The sequence below is a fragment of the Plasmopara halstedii genome (genome assembly GCF_900000015.1).
Source record: "Plasmopara halstedii genome assembly, contig: Scaffold_1211, whole genome shotgun sequence".
NCBI lineage: Eukaryota > Oomycota > Peronosporomycetes > Peronosporales > Peronosporaceae > Plasmopara > Plasmopara halstedii.
The window spans coordinates 100,235-119,956 of NW_020188126.1; the positions used below are offsets into that span (position 1 = coordinate 100,235).

At 44.9% G+C, this 19,722-nt stretch overlaps 4 protein-coding genes across 4 annotated transcripts; 2 read left to right on the forward strand and 2 right to left on the reverse strand.

The window, feature by feature from the left end:
- Window positions 1-5,992: 5,992 nt before the first annotated feature.
- PHALS_00691 (uncharacterized protein) lies at window positions 5,993-6,208 on the forward strand (the record flags this gene model as incomplete). The annotated part of the gene is made up of 2 exons (XM_024730411.1): window positions 5,993-6,052; window positions 6,113-6,208. The coding sequence occupies 2 exons, from the start codon at window positions 5,993-5,995 to the stop codon at window positions 6,206-6,208; spliced, it is 156 nt and encodes a 51-aa protein (XP_024580691.1).
- Window positions 6,209-7,200: 992 nt separating this feature from the next.
- Window positions 7,201-7,433, reverse strand: PHALS_00692 (uncharacterized protein; the record flags this gene model as incomplete). Its single annotated transcript, XM_024730412.1, has 2 exons — window positions 7,201-7,233; window positions 7,311-7,433. The coding sequence occupies 2 exons, from the start codon at window positions 7,431-7,433 to the stop codon at window positions 7,201-7,203; spliced, it is 156 nt and encodes a 51-aa protein (XP_024580692.1).
- Window positions 7,434-7,933: 500 nt separating this feature from the next.
- On the forward strand, window positions 7,934-8,191 carry PHALS_00693 (uncharacterized protein; the record flags this gene model as incomplete). Its single annotated transcript, XM_024730413.1, has 2 exons — window positions 7,934-8,049; window positions 8,134-8,191. 2 exons carry the CDS (start codon window positions 7,934-7,936, stop codon window positions 8,189-8,191), a joined length of 174 nt encoding a protein of 57 aa, XP_024580693.1.
- A 2,040-nt stretch (window positions 8,192-10,231) lies between these two features.
- Window positions 10,232-11,557, reverse strand: PHALS_00694 (uncharacterized protein; the record flags this gene model as incomplete). Its single annotated transcript, XM_024730415.1, has 1 exon — window positions 10,232-11,557. The coding sequence occupies one exon, from the start codon at window positions 11,555-11,557 to the stop codon at window positions 10,232-10,234; it is 1,326 nt and encodes a 441-aa protein (XP_024580694.1).
- Between the last annotated feature and the right edge of the window lie 8,165 nt (window positions 11,558-19,722).

Below are 19,722 nucleotides of genomic sequence, written 5' to 3' on the forward strand. Positions count from 1 at the left end.
GAATATTTTGCATGCAGCCGCCATTTCTTGCATGTCTGGTACGACTACGATTTTGTCCGCTGAGGGGCTCGAATCCGCGCCACACAGCGTAAGGTCCAGAAGCATTGACCATCCGACCCACGCCACCGGGTCTATCTTTCAGAGACAACTGAGTCCGGGATTCTATGTTGCCGAGAGACAGGACTCACAAACAGCCACGCTGTATCCACACTGTCGATGGTGTCCGGCACTGCCGAAAGATAAGCTATTTTGCTCAAACGGTCCACAAAGACCACCACACCACAGCTCTGTGAATTGACACTACCGGTGCTCCAAGCTGTACAAATAGGCGAGCACCTATGTGAGCACATCTGAGACGTGGCAGAGGGTGAAACCCTCTCCATATGCGCCGCTGGCCAGCTAACCGGTTCCCTTAGGGTGTTTGCAGTCCATGAGTATGGACTTTGGGTTTGGCCTACCGAAGGACTCGGCGGTCAACACGCACAACCCATATGACCACTGAGTGGGGTGTCGTGGGCCTCATCGAGGATGCGGTACTTCAAATCCTAATCGTGAGAAACAACAATTCGTTACGTATCCGCCGAGTCGGTGCTATGATAAAGCAAACGAATATCGGTGTAACCGTGCGCACAATTGCGCCGACAATTTCTTGTTCGAGTTTTCAAACTCCTTGCTTTCGAGAGCCCGTAGCAGCGCGATGCCTATATCATCACCCTCGTATGTGCGCGGATCAAATCCGTCACTGACAGTTTTACCGTCGTGACATGAGCAAGCTCCTCATTCAGTCTGTGTGACAACGCATCAGCCAAAGCATTCTGCTTTCCTGGCTTATTCTTCACCTAGAAGTCATACTTATTTGCGAAGAAGGAGAGCCACCTGGTCATCCTCCGCGAGAGGTGAGGCGACTGAGTCACAGTGCGTAATGACGCATGATCTGTGTAGATCACGAACGGCTTGGAGCCAAGCAGGTGGACCCTAAACATGACAAGTGCATACTTCATCGCAATTATTTCCTTGTCGTGAGCTGGGTAGTTATTCACCGTAGCCTTCGGCTGGCAAAATTCAAACGCAATCACCCGTCCTCACCCCCAGCATTTGCGAGCAGCAGTGCAGAGCGGATGGCAAAGTCCGAAGCGTCTTAGACGGCGCTAAAAGAATTATCGGGGTCTGTCAACGCTAGTATTGGTGCATGAAGGAGACTGTCTGTGACCCCGTCAAAAGCCTCCCGATGCTCCGTGTCCCAACACCGTCTTGCATCCTTCTCAAGGAGATTTGACAATGGTCGTTCCATTTCCGAATTATTTGCGCAATACTTGTGCAAATAGTTGGCGCGACCAAGCCACTTGCGCAAGTTCTTTTGGAAGCGGTCAGTCCACAATGGCCTTGACCTTAGTGTTATAAGGCCACGCTTGCCGGTGCAGCACCCTAAAAATGTTTTTTATCAGCGCCAAATTTAATGTGCACCTATTTGCATTAGCATACAGCTTATTCGTGGGCATGCACTGGAGCACCGATCTCAAATAGACAATGCGTTTTGATACATCCGTCCCACCGTGCCCCACATGACTGTGGACGAAGATGATGTCAAAATATGTTGATGCATAGGCCCGGTAGTGCCTGAACAACTGCATCACATGACGATTAGATGTTTCTGGTGTATTTGACAGCCCTTGAGTATCACCACCCACTCTTAACGCATACCGCTTGGACTACTTAGCGCTAACAGCGAAATATCGCTCGATCTCGTAAGCAAATGGTAATACCCAGCGACCAAGTCGAGTGCACTGTTCTTTGTTCATCCAACCATAATGTTCTAGCGAACATCCTCCCTAGGAATCGGCTTCTGTGCCGGAATGGTGGCTGCGTTGAGCTAATTGTAACTATGAACGCCAAGGATCAGATCATACCGTGAATCCAAGTATAAAACTAAGCAGCGTTCCAAGATATTGGAGTCAAGAAACTTGACATTGAGGTCCACACGGTCCGTCGGCACCGTGACACATGCCCTTATTGCTAAGCGGACAGAGACGATGCCACTCATTCGCGCCTCCAGCGCCTCCGCATACAGCTTGTTTCCTTCCATCGTGGAGCGTCAAGCAATGTTGCCCAAAAACTTGGAGTCGATTAGGATCTTCCATGGCTTTTCAAATTCATCCATGATCGCTTTTATGACCAGTAGCCCGGCTTGCATACACGTTCCGCGTTCAAGAGCACAGAGCCCTTTGGGGCTGGGCCTATCTGACCTCTACTTCCTTGAGGCTCAACAGAACTCACTTCTCCCCCAGTAGTGCGGCCCGCTCCTGCTGGGTGTTGTCGTTTTCCGGCGACAAACCAGACTGGTAGGGAGCGGTCGCCATTTCGATGAGCCTTGACGCGCCTTGCGCAGGGGACAATCAGTCCAAAGGTGACGGCGCCGTCGGGTGTTCGATCGCTGACCGGTAGCTCGGAGTTCTTACTCCTCTTTCTCAGCATAGCTGAAGAACATTGGCTCAGAGCTCTGAGGGTGTGCATTCCGACCAAGTCAAACCCGCTTAAAGTTGAATTCGGCGTTCAATGCAACATATACTGCTTCTTCAAAAGAAGACGCACATGGAGTACTTCCATTCTGGCCACGCCAGTGTGGAGGCCCTCCATAAAGACGGTCACTGTGACCTCTTCGAGGAGAGGATCGGCTCTCATCCCGGCAATGAAAGAGAGTACGCAACTCCTGGACAAAGTCCACCAATACTTTCTTGTCCGAGCGGCCGGCAAGGAAACACGATCGCACACGATATGCCTGGTTAGGCGGCAAGAACACTCGTTACAGCTTCAGCTCCCTCCAGAAAAAAACGCCGCTTTAAACAAAGTGTCGCACGTCAGTGGCGATTCAAGTGCTCGACCAACTAGCTTATAGTTGGCTAGCGCCACGCGCTGTTGCTCAGTATGGAGCATGGCGGTCGCCAGATCCATCTCGGCCTCTCTCACCGAGAGCAGGAGATTTTCTCCATATTTTCTCTCGAAGGTCTTAAAGCTCACAATGGTCGGCCTGGGTCTGGGGGAGGCATCCGTCGTTGACGGCGGCATCATAGACGCTGTCAACGCCGTCATGTCCTGCTTTAGGCGCGCGCTGAGCGCTTCAGGTCCCTGTGAAGCGAGGTGTTGCGTGCCCTCATGTCCAAGCAGAGACATCAGCTTTTTGAGCCCGCCCTGCATCCCCTGGGGGAAATAGGAGGGTTGTTCCATCCTCAAAAAGGATCAGTCGTAAAGACACACATGCAGATTGACTACAAGTTCTACCAAGTGCGGTGGGACTGCCGCAGCACTTTGCCTAGTGGAAGCTAAGCTAAGGTCACCGACCTTACATTATATACTAGAGTCAGTATGAGTGTAGCAATTGCAATCCGCTCACCCCAAATGTACTCACAGCATTTATCCAAGGCAAACCACTCTTCCGTTCAAAATGTAAGCTGTATTTTTTTTGCTTTGTTGCGGCAGAGCCACATATATACAAATCTATAGTTTTCTTAAATAACTAGGAAAAATTTAATTAAATTCATTACTTCTGGCAGTCCCGCCACGTAGTGGCTTCTTGTTAAGGTGTAGCCACACCATTGTGTTGTAAAACCATCATGTGTGACCCAACCCTTAAAACTTGGGTAAGGTTAATCCCGTTGCACAAGCATATGTAAATGGGTATGAACGCGTAGTCGCGTTTGAGTCCTGTTAGTTCAAAGCGGCAAAACAGATATATCTAGTACACCACATGAAGCACATTGCTATCAATTAGGCTTTTGAACTCAATTTAAGGTACACCAGGTATTCTAATCACAGTCTGGCCAGTGACTCATCTGTGGTAGTTTCTTATAACGAGGACCTCATGTATTGTATACTGCACGAGACGAGTTGTACTTCCTTGTACGACATTTTTGAAAGAGAGACAACATATTCTCGTGAGCACTACACACTACTAGCTGAATATATGTAAGTGGGTCTTAATTAATGTGCACCACAGACAGCATGAAATTATCGGCCTGAATCTGAGCGAGACAGAATTGAGATTTACTGTGGCTTTCATTTAAGGCCTTGAAAGACCGCCTCTCTCGTAGATCTTAGTATTGTGTTATGTCGGCATACTTTGTTGTGTAACTATTCAAAAAATGGAAGGCAAAATAACCTTTCGATACAGAGGCGCTGATCAATCTACAATGGTCCTGATTTTTAAGGATTATGCCTGCAAGGCATACTCACCGCGAAAATATCCCAGATATCAAATTATGTCGGCTTCAAAGATACACTTATCGATGCTACTGAAGTGCCTGTTGATCACTCGCACTCACTCGTGCACCGCTATCATGTGTCTTATGTAGACAACCACAACTGATACCATTGCTTGTACTAATATGCTCGAGAAAATGTCGATGTCGGTCTGTCAATCGTCACGATGTGGCCTCAGAAATCGCAACACTGGATACTGAAACGTCAGTGGTTTATAGGACAGTTTCTAGTCTCTTTTGAACTTACCGTTAAATAATCCAGCTAGCGCCAAATAAATGCACACTCCTTGCGACTGACGAGCTGAAGATCATTTTCTCAGTGGAGGCCAACGTATGATGGGAACAATTGCATTGGCTTATAAAACCGATCAGGCGCCTCTGCTCTCGCCTGAAAGCATTCGTCCAAGCCATTAATCGAAGATAATGCGATCTCTACAATTTGCCTCGCCTCTGCACAATTTCTCCTGCTTTGAAAGATAGTCGCATCGTGCCGTGGATTCACAACAGCGTCCGGATCTTCACTATTGCGTCGGGTCTGGCTCGGGTAGCCGGGCTTGAATCGTCAGCAAGCCCATGAATGTTAATACGTTCTGCAAGATAAATTACGTCGTGATTTCATATTGATCTATCTGATGTTGTTCGTCGTGCCAAGTTAAAATCTCCTTTATGCCAATGTGTGCAGGCTTTGTGACATCACAGAGCAGAGCGAGCAGTCAGCGGTTACTGTGCAGGTACATGTGCCACCGAAATCCATTGTTTCTCAGGGTAATAAGCATCGCTTTATGCCGCAGTGGTCAACAGTATTCTTTATTTCCATTTAGACTCAATCTTGGGCACTAGATACTAGCGAGAGTGCTGAAGCATATCGCACTCAGTTTGCGCACCTAATGGAGATAACGTTTCTTTTGATTCGAACAGTTCTGAGTGCTAGCTTCAGTGAGTAAACGGTCAACAAACACAAGATTTATTGTTTGACGATAAAATCTAAAGGATGGTATATACGTCGAGGTGAAAACCCACCGTCTCAAGCTCTAGTTACTAACTCCTTCATTTCTCTCAGTTCAAATCAAATCACATCTGTCGACCAGACTTTAAACCTTGGAACAAGGTTGTTACTGAAGAACGCGCCGCGCTCTTCAGTACCAATCTTTGTTTTCAAAAAAAGATAGAGCTAAAGATTGTACCTAGTTGCAAGCGAAACTGGCGTCAGAACATATTTCCAAAGGGGAAGCTGAAACTCCCATAAAAAGTTGCAGTGAGAAGGTCTGTCCCACTTACTCAGTTTTTGTCTCCAACTTTGCAGTACATACCAATCCATTGTCCGATTCACTTTGATTTGAGCCACCTTTTGCTCCTCGAGCAGTGCTGGCGAAGGGAGGCCCTCACTTGACTGACTCTCATGAGTATATAACTACAGCGATACGCTGTCTCTCTCAGGGATTTGTAGCTGATACTTGCGAGCGCCGCCATTTTGAGAGTGCTTGCTGGATTTTTTGACCGTATAAAGTGGTTGAGGTGCTTCAGCGATTTACATTGCGTCGCTGCTCTAGATAGTACGGTGGCTTTGTTTGAATAGATGGTAGGGACAATGCTTTTCTCAAACAGAGCACTTCACAATTGACTGGCTCAATAGAGCGGGGGCATAATTTGATTTTATCAAACTATCATTACGCGCAGGATGTGTTCCCACTTGCTTCAATTTGTTGATATTGTATTTTCGAATCCTTTTTGCTCGAAATATGAGCGGTTTAATGTTGCTTGGACGCAACTTATCCTTGAAAACCACAAAGAGTTCAAGTGTATGCGATTAGGGTATGATGAACCCTTTCCTACACATACACCGTATTCATGTCTTTTAGCCTTCCTCTGGCATCCGTATGCTGCTTTTGATTCTAAAACGCGATCTCGTGATCATACCGTCAGCTGCAACGACCAAAGAGTTACAGACGGCGTGAATGGGCACATCAAAGTAAAAAAAGCTAGAATCATGCATGCATGATGTTCTCCCTCACAGCCCGAGGGCCGCTTCGTTTGTAGCGCCCCAGCATGGTATTAAAAAATGAGTGAGACCCTGCTATCCAATCAGCATGAATTAAATTTTTTATGAACTCTTGGCCAGGCCTAGCCACTTCATCAATTCCTTTGTTGGTGGAACACTGGTAAATCTGATGACCTAGATACTTGTACCAACGTTCAATCATCTGATGACGAAGCTTCTTGGACCTTGTCATTGTTATGCACAAACCTATTTACGACATTACCTTAGTCCACAGTTTTGCAGAGCACATAACGTCGGCTTGAGCATTCACGTTGGATTGCTGCAGTTAGTGCTCGAGTCGTGTGGTTTAATAACATCAACAAGTCTATGGCTGGCATCGACAAAATCAGCTTTCTAAGTTAATTAATTAGAAAATATTGCCTGTGGAATTAGTGCTTGCGCCAAAAGAGTGACTGCATTGAGCTTGCCATAGAAATGCACGATTCGAAACTGTCGTTATACGTTTCCTCTCAAAAGGTCGGTGCAGAGTTTGGAAAAACGAAAAAACTCATCCTTCTCGTATATGTTACTTTATGCTCCATGCAGTAACAAAGCGTTGACGATGCGTATCTTCTTTTGATACAAAACATTGACGTGTGATCGGAGGCGACACGGATGGTGGGTCGTTTGCCGCTACATCGTGATATGGCTTTAGAAAATTATAGTAGGAATTTTCTGCTCGTACGTGGCGCGCTATTTCTAGCAGTGTTTTGAATAATGTATCCTTACATTACCAATCAGAATAATGTGCCCATATATTACAAATGTAGTGGTCTTCTCCTACGGTAGCAATAGTGTATATTTGGTGACTGGCAATTTATTGCAAACATTACTTACAGATTATTCCTTAAGATCAACCAGGGCTTGTGCCGGATGTGGTGAGTAAAAGGATTAGATCTCTTGACTACTTTACATACCTTCATTAACAGTGAGCAATCGTTTCTGCCACAAAATCTACAGCATCACTACCTCGCATAATGGAAGGTTACAGGGTACTTCTGAATCAGCAGTACTGATACATCGCGAAAAGGATAGGTTATAACGCCTTGTTTTCCTAATTGCGTTAAATAGTCGCCCATCCATTCAAAAGACCGCGATTCACATTGGCTTCTCGTCCAGACAGGCTCTGGCGCAAGAGACATCAACTTGTTGCTGTTTCCACCAGATACACGACAATACACCGTCTTTTATTTACTCTCGGTAGAGAACACCTTTTTGCTCACAAAATATGACTGCTTCTCTCTAATTCATCTTGTGGCCGCAGCTAATTCTTACTATTGAGCCTTGCTCCAGGCTACGGGGAATCTCGTGATCCGCGCCAAAGCTATTGTAGTTCCGCGTCATGGCCGAAGCGCTCTGCTTCCTGATGTAAGTCAATTCATTCCTCATCAATCCTTCGCCTGGAAAAAAGTTGTTCGAGCTACTTAACGTTTTTAACTTGCCTTCAATATATGGATCATTGTTTGTAAGTCACGCCATACTTAGGATGAGACGCACCTCAAATCCATACCTAAGACAAGAAAAACTTCGATGCTGTAATAGTCCTCAAGTCTAACAGGAAAGATCAGCAGAACTTTCGACCGTTTCACCAGTGTTCCCTTCGCAAGCCATACGAACTCTGTTTCCGAAATTCAGATCCTTAATGCTTCCAACTACTGCACACGGTTGTTTTACAGTCGCCCATATTACGTTAGTGTATCAAGATTCGGAATTTCTTAAAATTCAGACATTACGGTTTTCAACCAACAGTTCTGGGCTGTGAGTCCCCCTTCCAAAAAAATTTGCCGCTTTTGAGAATACATTCTAGATTGACCTATAAAAATATATAAAAAATCTCATTAGATTCCTAGTAGGCGCAGAGTTGCTTGCTGGGAATCGTCGTCCTCTTGCGTGGGGTTAGTTGACGATCCTACGTGGTTCTTTATATCGGAAATAATGAAGCATGTGCGAGTGCTGCAAATGTTCTTGACAGCCAGAATAACTTTCTTGTCCTCTCTACCATGGCTGAGGTCAGTCACCTTTCGTATGCTTATAGAGCTTCTACCCCCCCCAACCAGCTTTCGATGCGTGGATCTTGTTTTTTGCGCTAAATGTAGCACTCACCGCAATCTTGAAGAAGGCGGGTCGATGCGGAAAATTTTGATGCGAGTCGCACTTTCCCAGAGACTAACTGTAATCGCCAATGGTAGAGTGTCTGCCGTCATTGCGGTAATAGTAGTTTGAGCCCCCGGCTATAGACCGCCAGATCATCACTCCCTTGACGGGTTACTGAGAACTTGAAGCGCGTCTGGTTAGGTTATTCGAGCACCGGCGACATTTTTTGCTTCAGATCTTCCCATGTCATGAGTGCTTCGTTACCGAAGTATCGAAATAGTGTGCACCATCTCTTCGTTCGCGGTCCGCATGCGTGACGAACTATCGCATCGTCTAGAAGCATTGCAGAATCCATGGCCATTTCGACTTTCCTTATCCAGATAGCGAATTCTTTCGTTCGGGTCCTAAGAGGCTGAAATCTCAACATCAGTGGCCTCATTGCAGCAGGGCTGCCGAAGCTCTTTGCTTAGAGGAAGTTAAGCTAAGGTCACCAACAAGAACCAGTACGAGTGTAGCGGATTGCAATTCGCTACCTACAAGAGTACCCAAAACCTTAACAAGCTAGAATCGAAAATGCATTTATATCTATTATTCGCGGCAGAGCCGCCTATATCTAAAACCTTAGGATTTCTTAATCAGATAAAAAAACCAACGTAATATACATAGCTACTGGCAGTCCCGCCACGTAGTCGCTTCTTGTTACGGTGTCGCCATACCATCGTGTTCACACCGACTCATTTGATCCTCAAATGTTCTTTCTATTAGCGTCAGGTTGAAACGCTTCTTACTGCTTTTTTGCGATTTTGTTAAAGCTGGTGAGTCTTTCAGGCGAGCAATATCTGCTTCCGACACTCTGACCACCAGATCCCCGATCCCATGGCAAACACTGACAGCTATCCGCTTATTGAGCTGATGTTCATTTCTGGGGACACTGCCTCGAAATTGTACTCCATCCTTCAGTCCTATCATCACTTAGTCTTGGGATTGGCTCTTATTGTCACTAAGTGGAACAAGATGACGGTGTACTTTGCGCAGATGAAAGTGTGACTGTAGAACTGCACGCTGACAAATGCAAAAGTGCATATATTTGATTACCTCTGGTATTTCAAAAAGTGCCTATATTCAGAAATCAGGATACGGACACTAATACGGAGCAGATACGCTTATTATCGCTCTATATTTGAAGGTGCTTCGTGTCTACCACGGACTCTTCCATTTCTGAGCGCTTCGTCCTTACAATTACCGATACTTCAACAGAATTACACCATGTGTAATTTGAATTTCGTACAATTGTAAGAAAAAGGTGACAATGTAGAGAACACAAGATTGCAGTACCCTGATACTCCATCATGGTATAACACTTCATCCCGTCATCCCTCAACCATCCCAAGAGCTAATAATGCTTATTCGTCGTTGGTATGTCACAAGGTGTAACAGTGTAATGTGTACGCATATTATATAAGGTGTTACAATGAACGCACCGCTTAGTTAAATAGATAACTGTAAGGCCGCAAAAGGGTACGTATTTTGTGTTACTTACGTTTTGTGGCTTGATTTGGCTTTTACAGATGATAAAAACCGGTCAAATAAAAATTTCAAATGTTTGATCAATATTACAAAACTGATGCAAGCATCTTACGTTCGCGCACGAATCATAGCAATGCATTCGCACGACACACGCTGTTGATGAGCTTTCCAGAAATCCGTAACATAGCAAATTTTAACCAACAAACCGTTTGTTACAATTATTTCTTTACTTTGTAAAAGTACACAAGTCAAAAAGTTGGAATCACATGTATTAAAAAGAACAAATATGAAAAAGGGAAAGCTTCATCCAGATACTTGACTACATCTGTAGCCTATCATCAAGAGCCGAGCCGATATCTTCTTGAACCGGTACCCACTTACTTTTCTTGGGTAGGTCACTATCGCCGATCAGTCCTAAACCGCTGCCGGAATAGGTTTTGCCAACGTATGGAGTTTCGTCTCCAAACTTGGCTGATTTAGACGCAAAAGAAGCTTTGGTTGCTGTATCGTCGCTTTCTTCGGCAGATTCATCGTCCAGTCCATTAGAAGAACCAGTATCGTCGTCATTATAAGTTGGCCCACCAGTCTTGGTTGACGTCCCAGCAGACTTCGTGGCATAGTCAGCATATCCGCCCTTATTAGCCAATACATCATCGCTGTCGCTAGCTTCTAGCCACGAGTTCTCACCACCGTTGTAAGTACCCTTAGATGGAGTGGAATCATCAGCTTTTGGAATCGTGATAATTTTGACATCATCGTCATCTGAGCCATGGTATTTAACAAAGGCACCAGTCTGGCTTTGGGCACCAAAGAATTTAGCAATGTCCGCGACATCTGAACTGCTCAAAATAGATTCAATGGGAGCAGAAGTATCTCCGTCACTTCCATCGAGCCAAGTCAGCTCATCTCCCATGTAAGGACCTTTTTTTGGTGTGAAATTGTCATCATCGGTTGAAGGACCCGCCGAGTTGGATTGGCCACCAGTCTTAGTCGAGACATCTGCAGGTTTCCGGGCAAAGTCAGTGTAGCCACCTTTTTCCATTGGAACGTCAGCACTGCCACCGTCTTCAAGCCATTCAGTATCACCCTTGGATGCTTTTGTGGCGGTCGTCAAATAATCGTTATCGCCAGGTTCGTCGTCATTGTATGGCAGCTTGTCATCAGACTTTGACGACTGAGAGGCATAGTCAGCAAATCCACCCTTACCCGCATTTTTGTCGAAGTCACCGTCGTTGTTTAGCCAGTCGAGGTCTCCTTTCGATGCGCCTTTTAACGATTTGGTAACGTCTTCCAGGTCGTCAAGAGAACCGCTGTTTAGTAATCCTTCCATTTTCGTAATGGCCTCAAAAACTTTGTGGGCTGGTACCTGGTTACTGCCACTTCCAATCAAAGACATGATGTTGAGCTCGAGGTCACTTCCATCGAGACTGCCCAAGTCTTTGTCGAAGAGTTCGGCTAGATCGACCGATAGGTCATCGTCATCCTCTTTTCCTTTTAATGAGGCGTACTTTGATGACTTGTCATAATCGGCAGAATCATCGGTTTCGAGCGACCCCGAATCTGGCTGGCGTAAATACTGGGGATTTCCGCCAATTGCGACTGTGACAGCGGTAGCAGCAAAAATTAGGCTGATTGCGAGCTTCATAGTTTCTTTTGATCGGGATGCAAAATTGCGGAATGAAATTAAACTGGACACGATCCTACCAAGCCTAGCACTGACTGGCTCCTGCTTCTGAATAGCCAGGTGCTAGGTTTGCGCGACCAGAGACCACGGCATAATCCCCATCCTAGGAACTGATCACACCGGATCTCCATACCGTAAAAATATGGGCTGGTATTTTGAAAACAGTATTTTGATGCTAAAGTAAATGTCACTTTCACTATGAGGTACTCAAAAGTACCCAATTAAAATATCAAGGTGCAGTATTAGGGTATAAGAAAGTGCTATCATTCAGTTATACAAAATAGTTACACTGCATCCGAAAAAAAGTATTTCTGGAAATGATAAAACTCTGAAAACATATCGCAATAATACAAAATATCACTACAAGATATGGTAAAATCAGCAAACTCAGTACTAAAATCAGTAGCCAAATTTCTAATTATCTATACGTAAGATTCCACTTCTAGTAGTGGCACACGAGCCCAACATTTTCACGTTGGTTAGCGAGGACACACAGAGTATAAGCTTTCTCTGTGCGATGTGCTCGGCAAAACCTGTTGCACTTCGTACCACTTGTCGTGAAATGACTGACTCCTGCGCAAGAGTAATGTATGAAAGACCCCGGGATAAGAAGACCATCTTAACAAGCTTTTATAAACGGAGGTTCCGATGGGGTGGGGAACCGGTGGCTGAAGGGTCAGAAATAGCAACTGTTCGCCTGGACGCGCTGACCAGCAATGAGGAATCGCTCTCTCTTTGGGAGAGAAAAGTTGATATTGTCATAAACTTGGCCATGTCTTAAGCTGAGCGACTGCGCATCACGCTTGTGGTCTCCAAGCTAGTATGAGCGCGTGAGAATGAGCAGAAATGTTCAATACCTTGGTAAAAGATGCGCCACAATCATAGGTGGTAGGTGTTTGCGCCACCTAGCAAGCATATCTTGTGCTTTCGCAGTTCTTGTTTATCCCTCAAGGGAGGCGAAAAATGGCGGGTATGTTTAGGCGCTAATCGTCGCAACGGCGTCGGACCTTCGTTTATAGGCGATATTGTGCATCCTCAAATGTGGTATCAGACGAGTGCAACTTTCTTTAAGATATTCCTGGTTCATTCTATATTGTTCGATGAAGCAGTAGGCGTCGCACCCATTCCATAGTACGTTTTCCGTGTCGCAAGGTTTGCATGGGGTATTGGAAATGGAAGCTATAGTAGGCAAAACTCTCTGTTATGCTTCTAGAGAGGAGGCAGAGATTTCTTAACTTGCACATGTTTTAACTACGAAATTACAGAACATATGCGCTTTGCGTATCTCGAAAGTCTCAGCCGAGAGGAAAATGTCGAACTTCCGCGCAAGAGCGGGTGAAATCTATTCTCATGTTTCAAAAGTTGCAAGAATTTCAATTACAGGCGGTAGTGGTCAGTTGCAACGAATCAACTCACTTTAAAAGATGTGAGGCTCGCAGCACATATTTGCTGGTTGTTGATATCAGCGCTCCTAGCTTTGTGAAGTCGTGAAAAGTTTGATACACTCAGTGCGTCGTGCAATTATGTACGACACGAAAATGTAACAATATGTAAACAGAACAGTAAGGGTGCCAAGTTGAGATAGGATTCGTGTGTTTTGCGATATGATCACTGTTTAAAGCGTTGAGTGAATGCTGAACCATTGAGTAATGTCTGCGCACAGCTGAACATCTCGTATAATCCTGGACTTAGGGTTGAGATACAACAATTCCTGGGTATGGCGTAGCTAGAGCGTTAGAAGCCGTAGATCAACTACAAAGCGAAAAAGCCAAGTATCACGCACTTCTCTCCCTATGGAGCATCGAGGAAATTGAGTCATGAACCTACCTCCGCAAGGACATACGAAGCTGCGACAACTTCCGTGTAGTATCTTTGTTGTCCCAATTTGACTGTAAAATAATATTGGTGCCTCGAGCAGAGCACAAATTGCGATCTTACGATAATACAAGGAAGGATAAGATTGTGTCGTGGTCCGCAGATTGGGATGCCAAAAGTGTGTAGCGTTGTCTCCTTGATAAAGGCCAGCGAAGAGTGAATACGACTCTGTGAGAAAAGCAATGCCAGGTCCGGTGGAGCTGAAGTACCATCTTGAGTCACAAGTGGAACGGCTAAGCTCTGAAGTGATATTAACTTTCTGCTATTTTTTGCATGCATTTCCACAAATTATGCTATAAATGCTGCAAGGGCTTATACCTGAGCTATGTATGGAAGACTAACAAACCCCTGGTTTGTTGGAAAAGTGTATATAACTTTTTCTAACGAATCGCTAAGCGATAATGCTTTCAACGGATGAAACTTCACTCGGTATTGATGCCTCAGCGGCAGCGTCACACTGTTACATGGATGGACCAACATCCATGTCCCTATGAGTGCGACACCCCGTAAAATGTTCCTACCAGAAATTTTCCTGAAGACCACGCCTTTGAGTCACCTTAAACGTTCAGACATGTCAAAGCAGGACATTTGTGACATCTAAATGTTATTTTTCGAAAATTCAGATATAGCTTCTGAAAGTCCAGCTCACAGCTGTAAATATCTGTTTTGGTACTTAAAAGTAAGTCGCCGTACTTACAATAGACTGCTTTCGGACGATCACACCTCCAGATTGCCACTACCTAAAGTGTTAAGCTTTATCCTTGACTGTTTGGGGGGAAATTCGATGTCATGTACCAAAACTATCGTAGCTTCGTGCTCGCGTCAAAAGCCTATGCTTTCTGGAACAGGTGGTTTATGCCTCAATGAGGCTCCGATGTGAAAGAACTGTATGCCATCTACCATCTAGAATCGACTGGGGTCAAAGCCAGACCATACCTTAAATAAGATCGCAATTTTTATTTATTTTAAAGAGTAGATAGTATTTGACCCGATCAAAGCCTTGAGTCTTGCTTCAGAATCCATCAAAACTTTGAATTACCCTGTCGCGAGACACACAAACATTTCATCCGCTCTTGCATGCGATAAGTTAAAGCTCGTCTGCATTCGATCGTCCAACAAGAGCGAATAATCCCAGTCAGAATGGGACAGTATTGCTGAGTAAGTATGTAGCGGCTCCTCGTGAGGAGACAAAAAAAATCTAGAGCTTAGTGGCGATAATGATTGTCAGTTCGTGGAAAAATGACCGTTGTTGTCCTACGGCTTTCACCGCCAGCAGAAGCTTATAGAAGAATATTTATTCTGCTGGAAAAATTAGCGAAGAATTGCAAGACATCAAAGCCGCTGAAGGGGGGGCGGTTGGTACAGGGGAATGGACTGAGCTTGTTGTTCGTCATGGATAAACTTTAAATCAAGTATACAAAGAGCAGAGGCGGGCAGTTACCCGCAAAAAATTAAACTGACTCAAATTTCATTGTATACGGGAGGAATAATATAGTGCGCTGATGAGATACGAGAGTCAAAATCAGGTAATAGAATTGCGCCAATGCCAGTGGCAGACGGAAATCCAATATTATTGGACCAACATTTTACTGAATGCAATTGAACTATCTTTACATACAGTGTCAGCGATCAGCACGACAATGGTACGACCGTACTACCTCAAATTGCTGTAAAAGACGAGATTAATTGATACTACAAATATTCTAAGAAAATACGGATGCATCCATTTGGATACATTGCAAAGCCATACCACGATTCGGCTTCTCGTAGCTAGTAAAGCTTGAAAAGGTCTGTTGCAGCCGAAGAAACGTTGGTACCTTCGCCTGTGGCTGAGCTACTTTCTACCTCAAGCAAAGACGCGAATTTGATTTACTTAGAGTATGATGTAAACCTGAAAGCGGAACCGATTACTTTTAGCCTCAGAAATGCGTCGTGACTTTAAACGTTAGTTGCCCTGCCGTCACTGCCAGGAGAGATCATGAGAGATGGTCGCGGGTGGTGGGGGCCACTGACACTGTTCGGTTACCGAAGGTTGATCTACTTTTGCGTGAAGTTGTGGTCAGCCAGACAGGAAACCCGAGTTGTTATCAGTTTTTGGTGATTACATGACATGCTGTTAATCAGTAGATTCACGAGAGCTTGTTCTTTGGACAAGTAGTAGTGCGCTTCCCATCAGTGGGTGGCGTTCGAAGTAACGGTTACTATGACTCTTGGCTCGTAACTGTAATAGCGTACCACGGAAACGAGCGCGGTATAACCGAGAGGAAGTGACGGTAGCTGGCTGCCACCGCGAATTTTGCGTCGTGCGCTGTAGTTTGCACAGTCAAGCATGGAACGGTGTCTAGGACGAACGTTCGATTCGCAGGAGATGGCATACAAGTTAATCCCCCATATCCGTCGAATTTTATGATATTGGCTGATAAAGTCAAGCAGATGAAGGCGTTCTAAATGAGTCTACGCCTCGCTGAAGGTCGCTTGAGAATCTGATGTCGGAGTGAGACGGAACGTCACCATCGCCAAGTATGCAACCTCAATATTCTAACAATCACTTACCAGTTTCGTACACCTAAGATCTCTCTCGCCTAATGGGATCGACGGGTTTCAAACTGCTGCTTTAAGCATGGACGGTCTCCTTGGATGTGATAATCTGTCAAGAGTGCAACAAACGCGGAGCAACTTGCCTCGATCGTTTAACATTATCGTCGCAAGATTCGAAAACGGGTTTGTCGAAATGCTTGACGCCGATGGTAAAGAGCGCTATGTTAGCAGATCATGCAGCGAATAAGCTGATCGCAGTCAACGTCTTCTTTTTTTGATACGACAAAGCCATATATCGCAATATGAATGTGGGGTTGATGGATCAAGACATGGAGATTCATTACGACCGTTCGACACTTCTGCATTCTTGTACCCAAAAATCTCTAAAGCGTGTCGATTGCAAATATCGTCCACACGAAAAGCGCTTTGCTGGTTGTGAGTGCAAGCACTCGATTTATAGACTATGATCTACGACCAGGTCGTTTCAAATTGTTCATGCAACGAAAAGGCCACCCGTACCTGGGTTTGGACATGATTCAGGCCATTTACTTGGGCGAGTGATCTATTATTTGCGTTATGTGACCAGTGCGGAGCCTAGCATGAATTTCTAGACGACCATTTCTTTGGTTGAGGCAGCGGTCTACTTTGAGGAGGCGAGAGCCATAACCGTAGAGCATACCGGCGCACGGCCTGTTATACATCACTTGACGCTATACATCGATGCGCGCTATCATCATTGTCGCGACAGCAAGTGCAATTATGTTATTATCGTCTTTATTAAGGAAAGGCAAGGCGTCCGAATCGTTACGAAAGAACATTTTCTGCTTTCGCCACAATTTAGCCGCGAGCATGGACTGAAGACGGGTTTTTGAAGCGGTAAATTTATCTCCAGCTCCTACTGCTCAACTCCAATGAGTGATTGTATATCGCTTGACACTCGATGAGAGCACACATCCTAAAGGAGGTCAGGGACAAGTGTCAGACGCGTGAGATCAGAATGTTGACAGTTTTAAGCGGACACACTGTCTCCCTGCAAGCTGGTGATATCTGTATCTACAGAAGGTTCCGACTTATTCTAAGTGCTAATCTAAACGCGTGGAAGGGGACACTTCAAGTTTTTAACACAAAATTTGGTTAACCTCACCCCCATAAACTGGGAGTTGTTTGTGGCTGAAATCGTCTTGCACTGCTTAAATGAGATCAGTATCATTCATGATGAATAAAAAATCACTTTTGAACACAGTCTTTTTTGTTTGCTACTATTTTGTAAAAGACTGGTTCATAATCGGTCACTTTCGTTCATACGAACCTCGGTACATCCCTCGTGAACATGCTGACCGGACTGGGGCTTACGTTTGATGTATTCGTATCAAATTGCGTGAGCGATCTCTTACCAGAATCTTGCTGTGTCAAGAGTGTATCTTTACTGCTTCCATCTAGCTGTGGTTTTTTCTCACATACAAATCATCCAGTTACTCAACGAGCCGTCGAGAAAGCCACAGTCTTTGTGCCAGACATCCTAGAAACCATCGTCGGTAAGCATACCGCGATATTGTTTAAGGAATAGCTGCGACTCTTTGATTCGAGGACTGCCACAATTACCCTTATACAAATAATACAACAGAGGGGTTCATTCACCCCGCATCTTCTTGATACAAGTTACGTACCTCGCGTCTGTTTTCTCGGCGGAAGACGATGCGATCGCACCGACACAGAGCTTATCAAGTCGTTTAGCCCGTCACTAATAATCTCAACCTTCTTAATAGAAACTAAATCTAAGTAATGCCAAGCGCACTGAAGAGAATCGCACTCGATTCTCGCACGGAGTAAAGAGAACATGTCGCCCCATGTATCTAACAGTTAATTTCTCTCTGTAGCGGAAGCGCTTGGCGAAAATGCCTGATTTTCAGATGAACCTATGATCTAGCATATGTCAAATCAGAAGCGTCATCGTTGCCCGGAAATTTATCAAAAAAAATCTGAATCTATTATAAACACTTAAATTGAGATTGTCCGTTCTCTTCATCGGATACTGGAACAGTCCTAGCGTACAAATCGGCCTACTGCTCCACGTAATAGTGGGCAGCACTTTTATTGTTCAAACAGTCTAAACAACCAACTCATCTGTTGCAGCTGATTTTTGGGAGAGGTCTCAGTCATGTCAATGCATCGACTCGCACCGAGAGGTTGATCGTGCAACAGGAACCAAGATGGGTAGGTTAGATGCGTTTTTGTGCGACACTATTGCACTGTATGGTTTGAAGCACTTTCAGAGGTTTAGAGCCCTACTCCGCTACAAGGTAGAGGGTAAGTTACCTACATGTGATAATTCATGCAGCGTAGCGGCTGTGGCTATTTGTTGAAAGGAATCTTACTTAAGGTCACCGACCTTCGTAGTACAAGTGCAGCAGATCGCAGTCCGCTATCTCCAAAAATACCCAAAATCTTCAACAAAGCGTTCCGCATAAAATTAAAACTGTATTCGTTTGTTTTATTTGCGGCAGAGCCGCCTATATCTTAAACCTTAGGTTTTCCTATTTTTAATCGTGAATCATAACTAATATGCATAACTATTGGCATCTCCGCCACGTAGTGGCTTCTTGTTACTTGTAGCTGCACCATTATGTCATAGCATCGTCTTGTGTAAGACACATCTTTGTACGGTTACATCAGCTGTGATTCATCCTTTATATCAGTATACGTGTAACTACGTTACAGCCCAGATGCTAAAGCATCTCCAACAAAGCAACCCTCTCCCGACTGACTCGTAGGAGCGGGCTTGTGATTGTTTACAAAGCCCGCGTAGAACACAAACTTTATTTCACTCTTTTGAGATGCATAGGGTCACACTCAGTTTCTGCTTACAGCACAAGCGGCCCGATGTAACGTCAAAGCTACTTGGTCTTGTTGACTGCACACAACGTACGTGAAGACAATCAAATAGCGCTTTATTGAGCTTCATCCCCCGCAGCATATTTACGTGTGCCTCGTCTGTCTGTGGCATCGATATGTGGCAATAAAAAACCTGACTCTAGTCCATGGTGTCGCGCTCTTTGCACACAACGCTCAATCGATCTAAATTGCGAATTGGGTTTTTATGAATGAAATGGAATCAGCGCAATAAATTGTATAAATAGTCCCCAGCGGGACCGGAGCCGGTGTCAACAGAACATGGAGGCTGACCGAACTTTTACGAAGAAATTTGGTAAGGCGTGCACCGCTCTATCTCTCCGTAAAAAGCCCTTATAAAAAAATACACACCCGCGATAAACGTGCATTCGATAATATGGCCATATCTCATCTAGTGCTTTACACACCGAAGAATGTTTCCAACACCTCGCTGCTAAGTACAGATTAGATTAAACACGATGGCAGCTGGCAAACATTCTTGGCAAAAACGTTATCATGAAATTGCTCAACTGCATCCCTACCGGTTGCGGTTTTGCCAACCGCAGTGAGATGAGCTATCTTCATCGAATAGCTCACAGAGGCCAGAATGGTAGTATAAGCAGATGATTCTTTGGCAGACGATAAAACCCATGGACCGCCATATTTCGGTCGGAATCAGCCGGCAGAACAATTCGTACTGATGCATACAACGAGGGTCTCTCTCGCCGACACGTTTTGCAGAAATGCTCAGTCAAAGGCACATGTGGGGCTCCCAGTACTTGCTGTCATTGAGACGCACGTTGTTTCTCTACCTAGATTGCCTC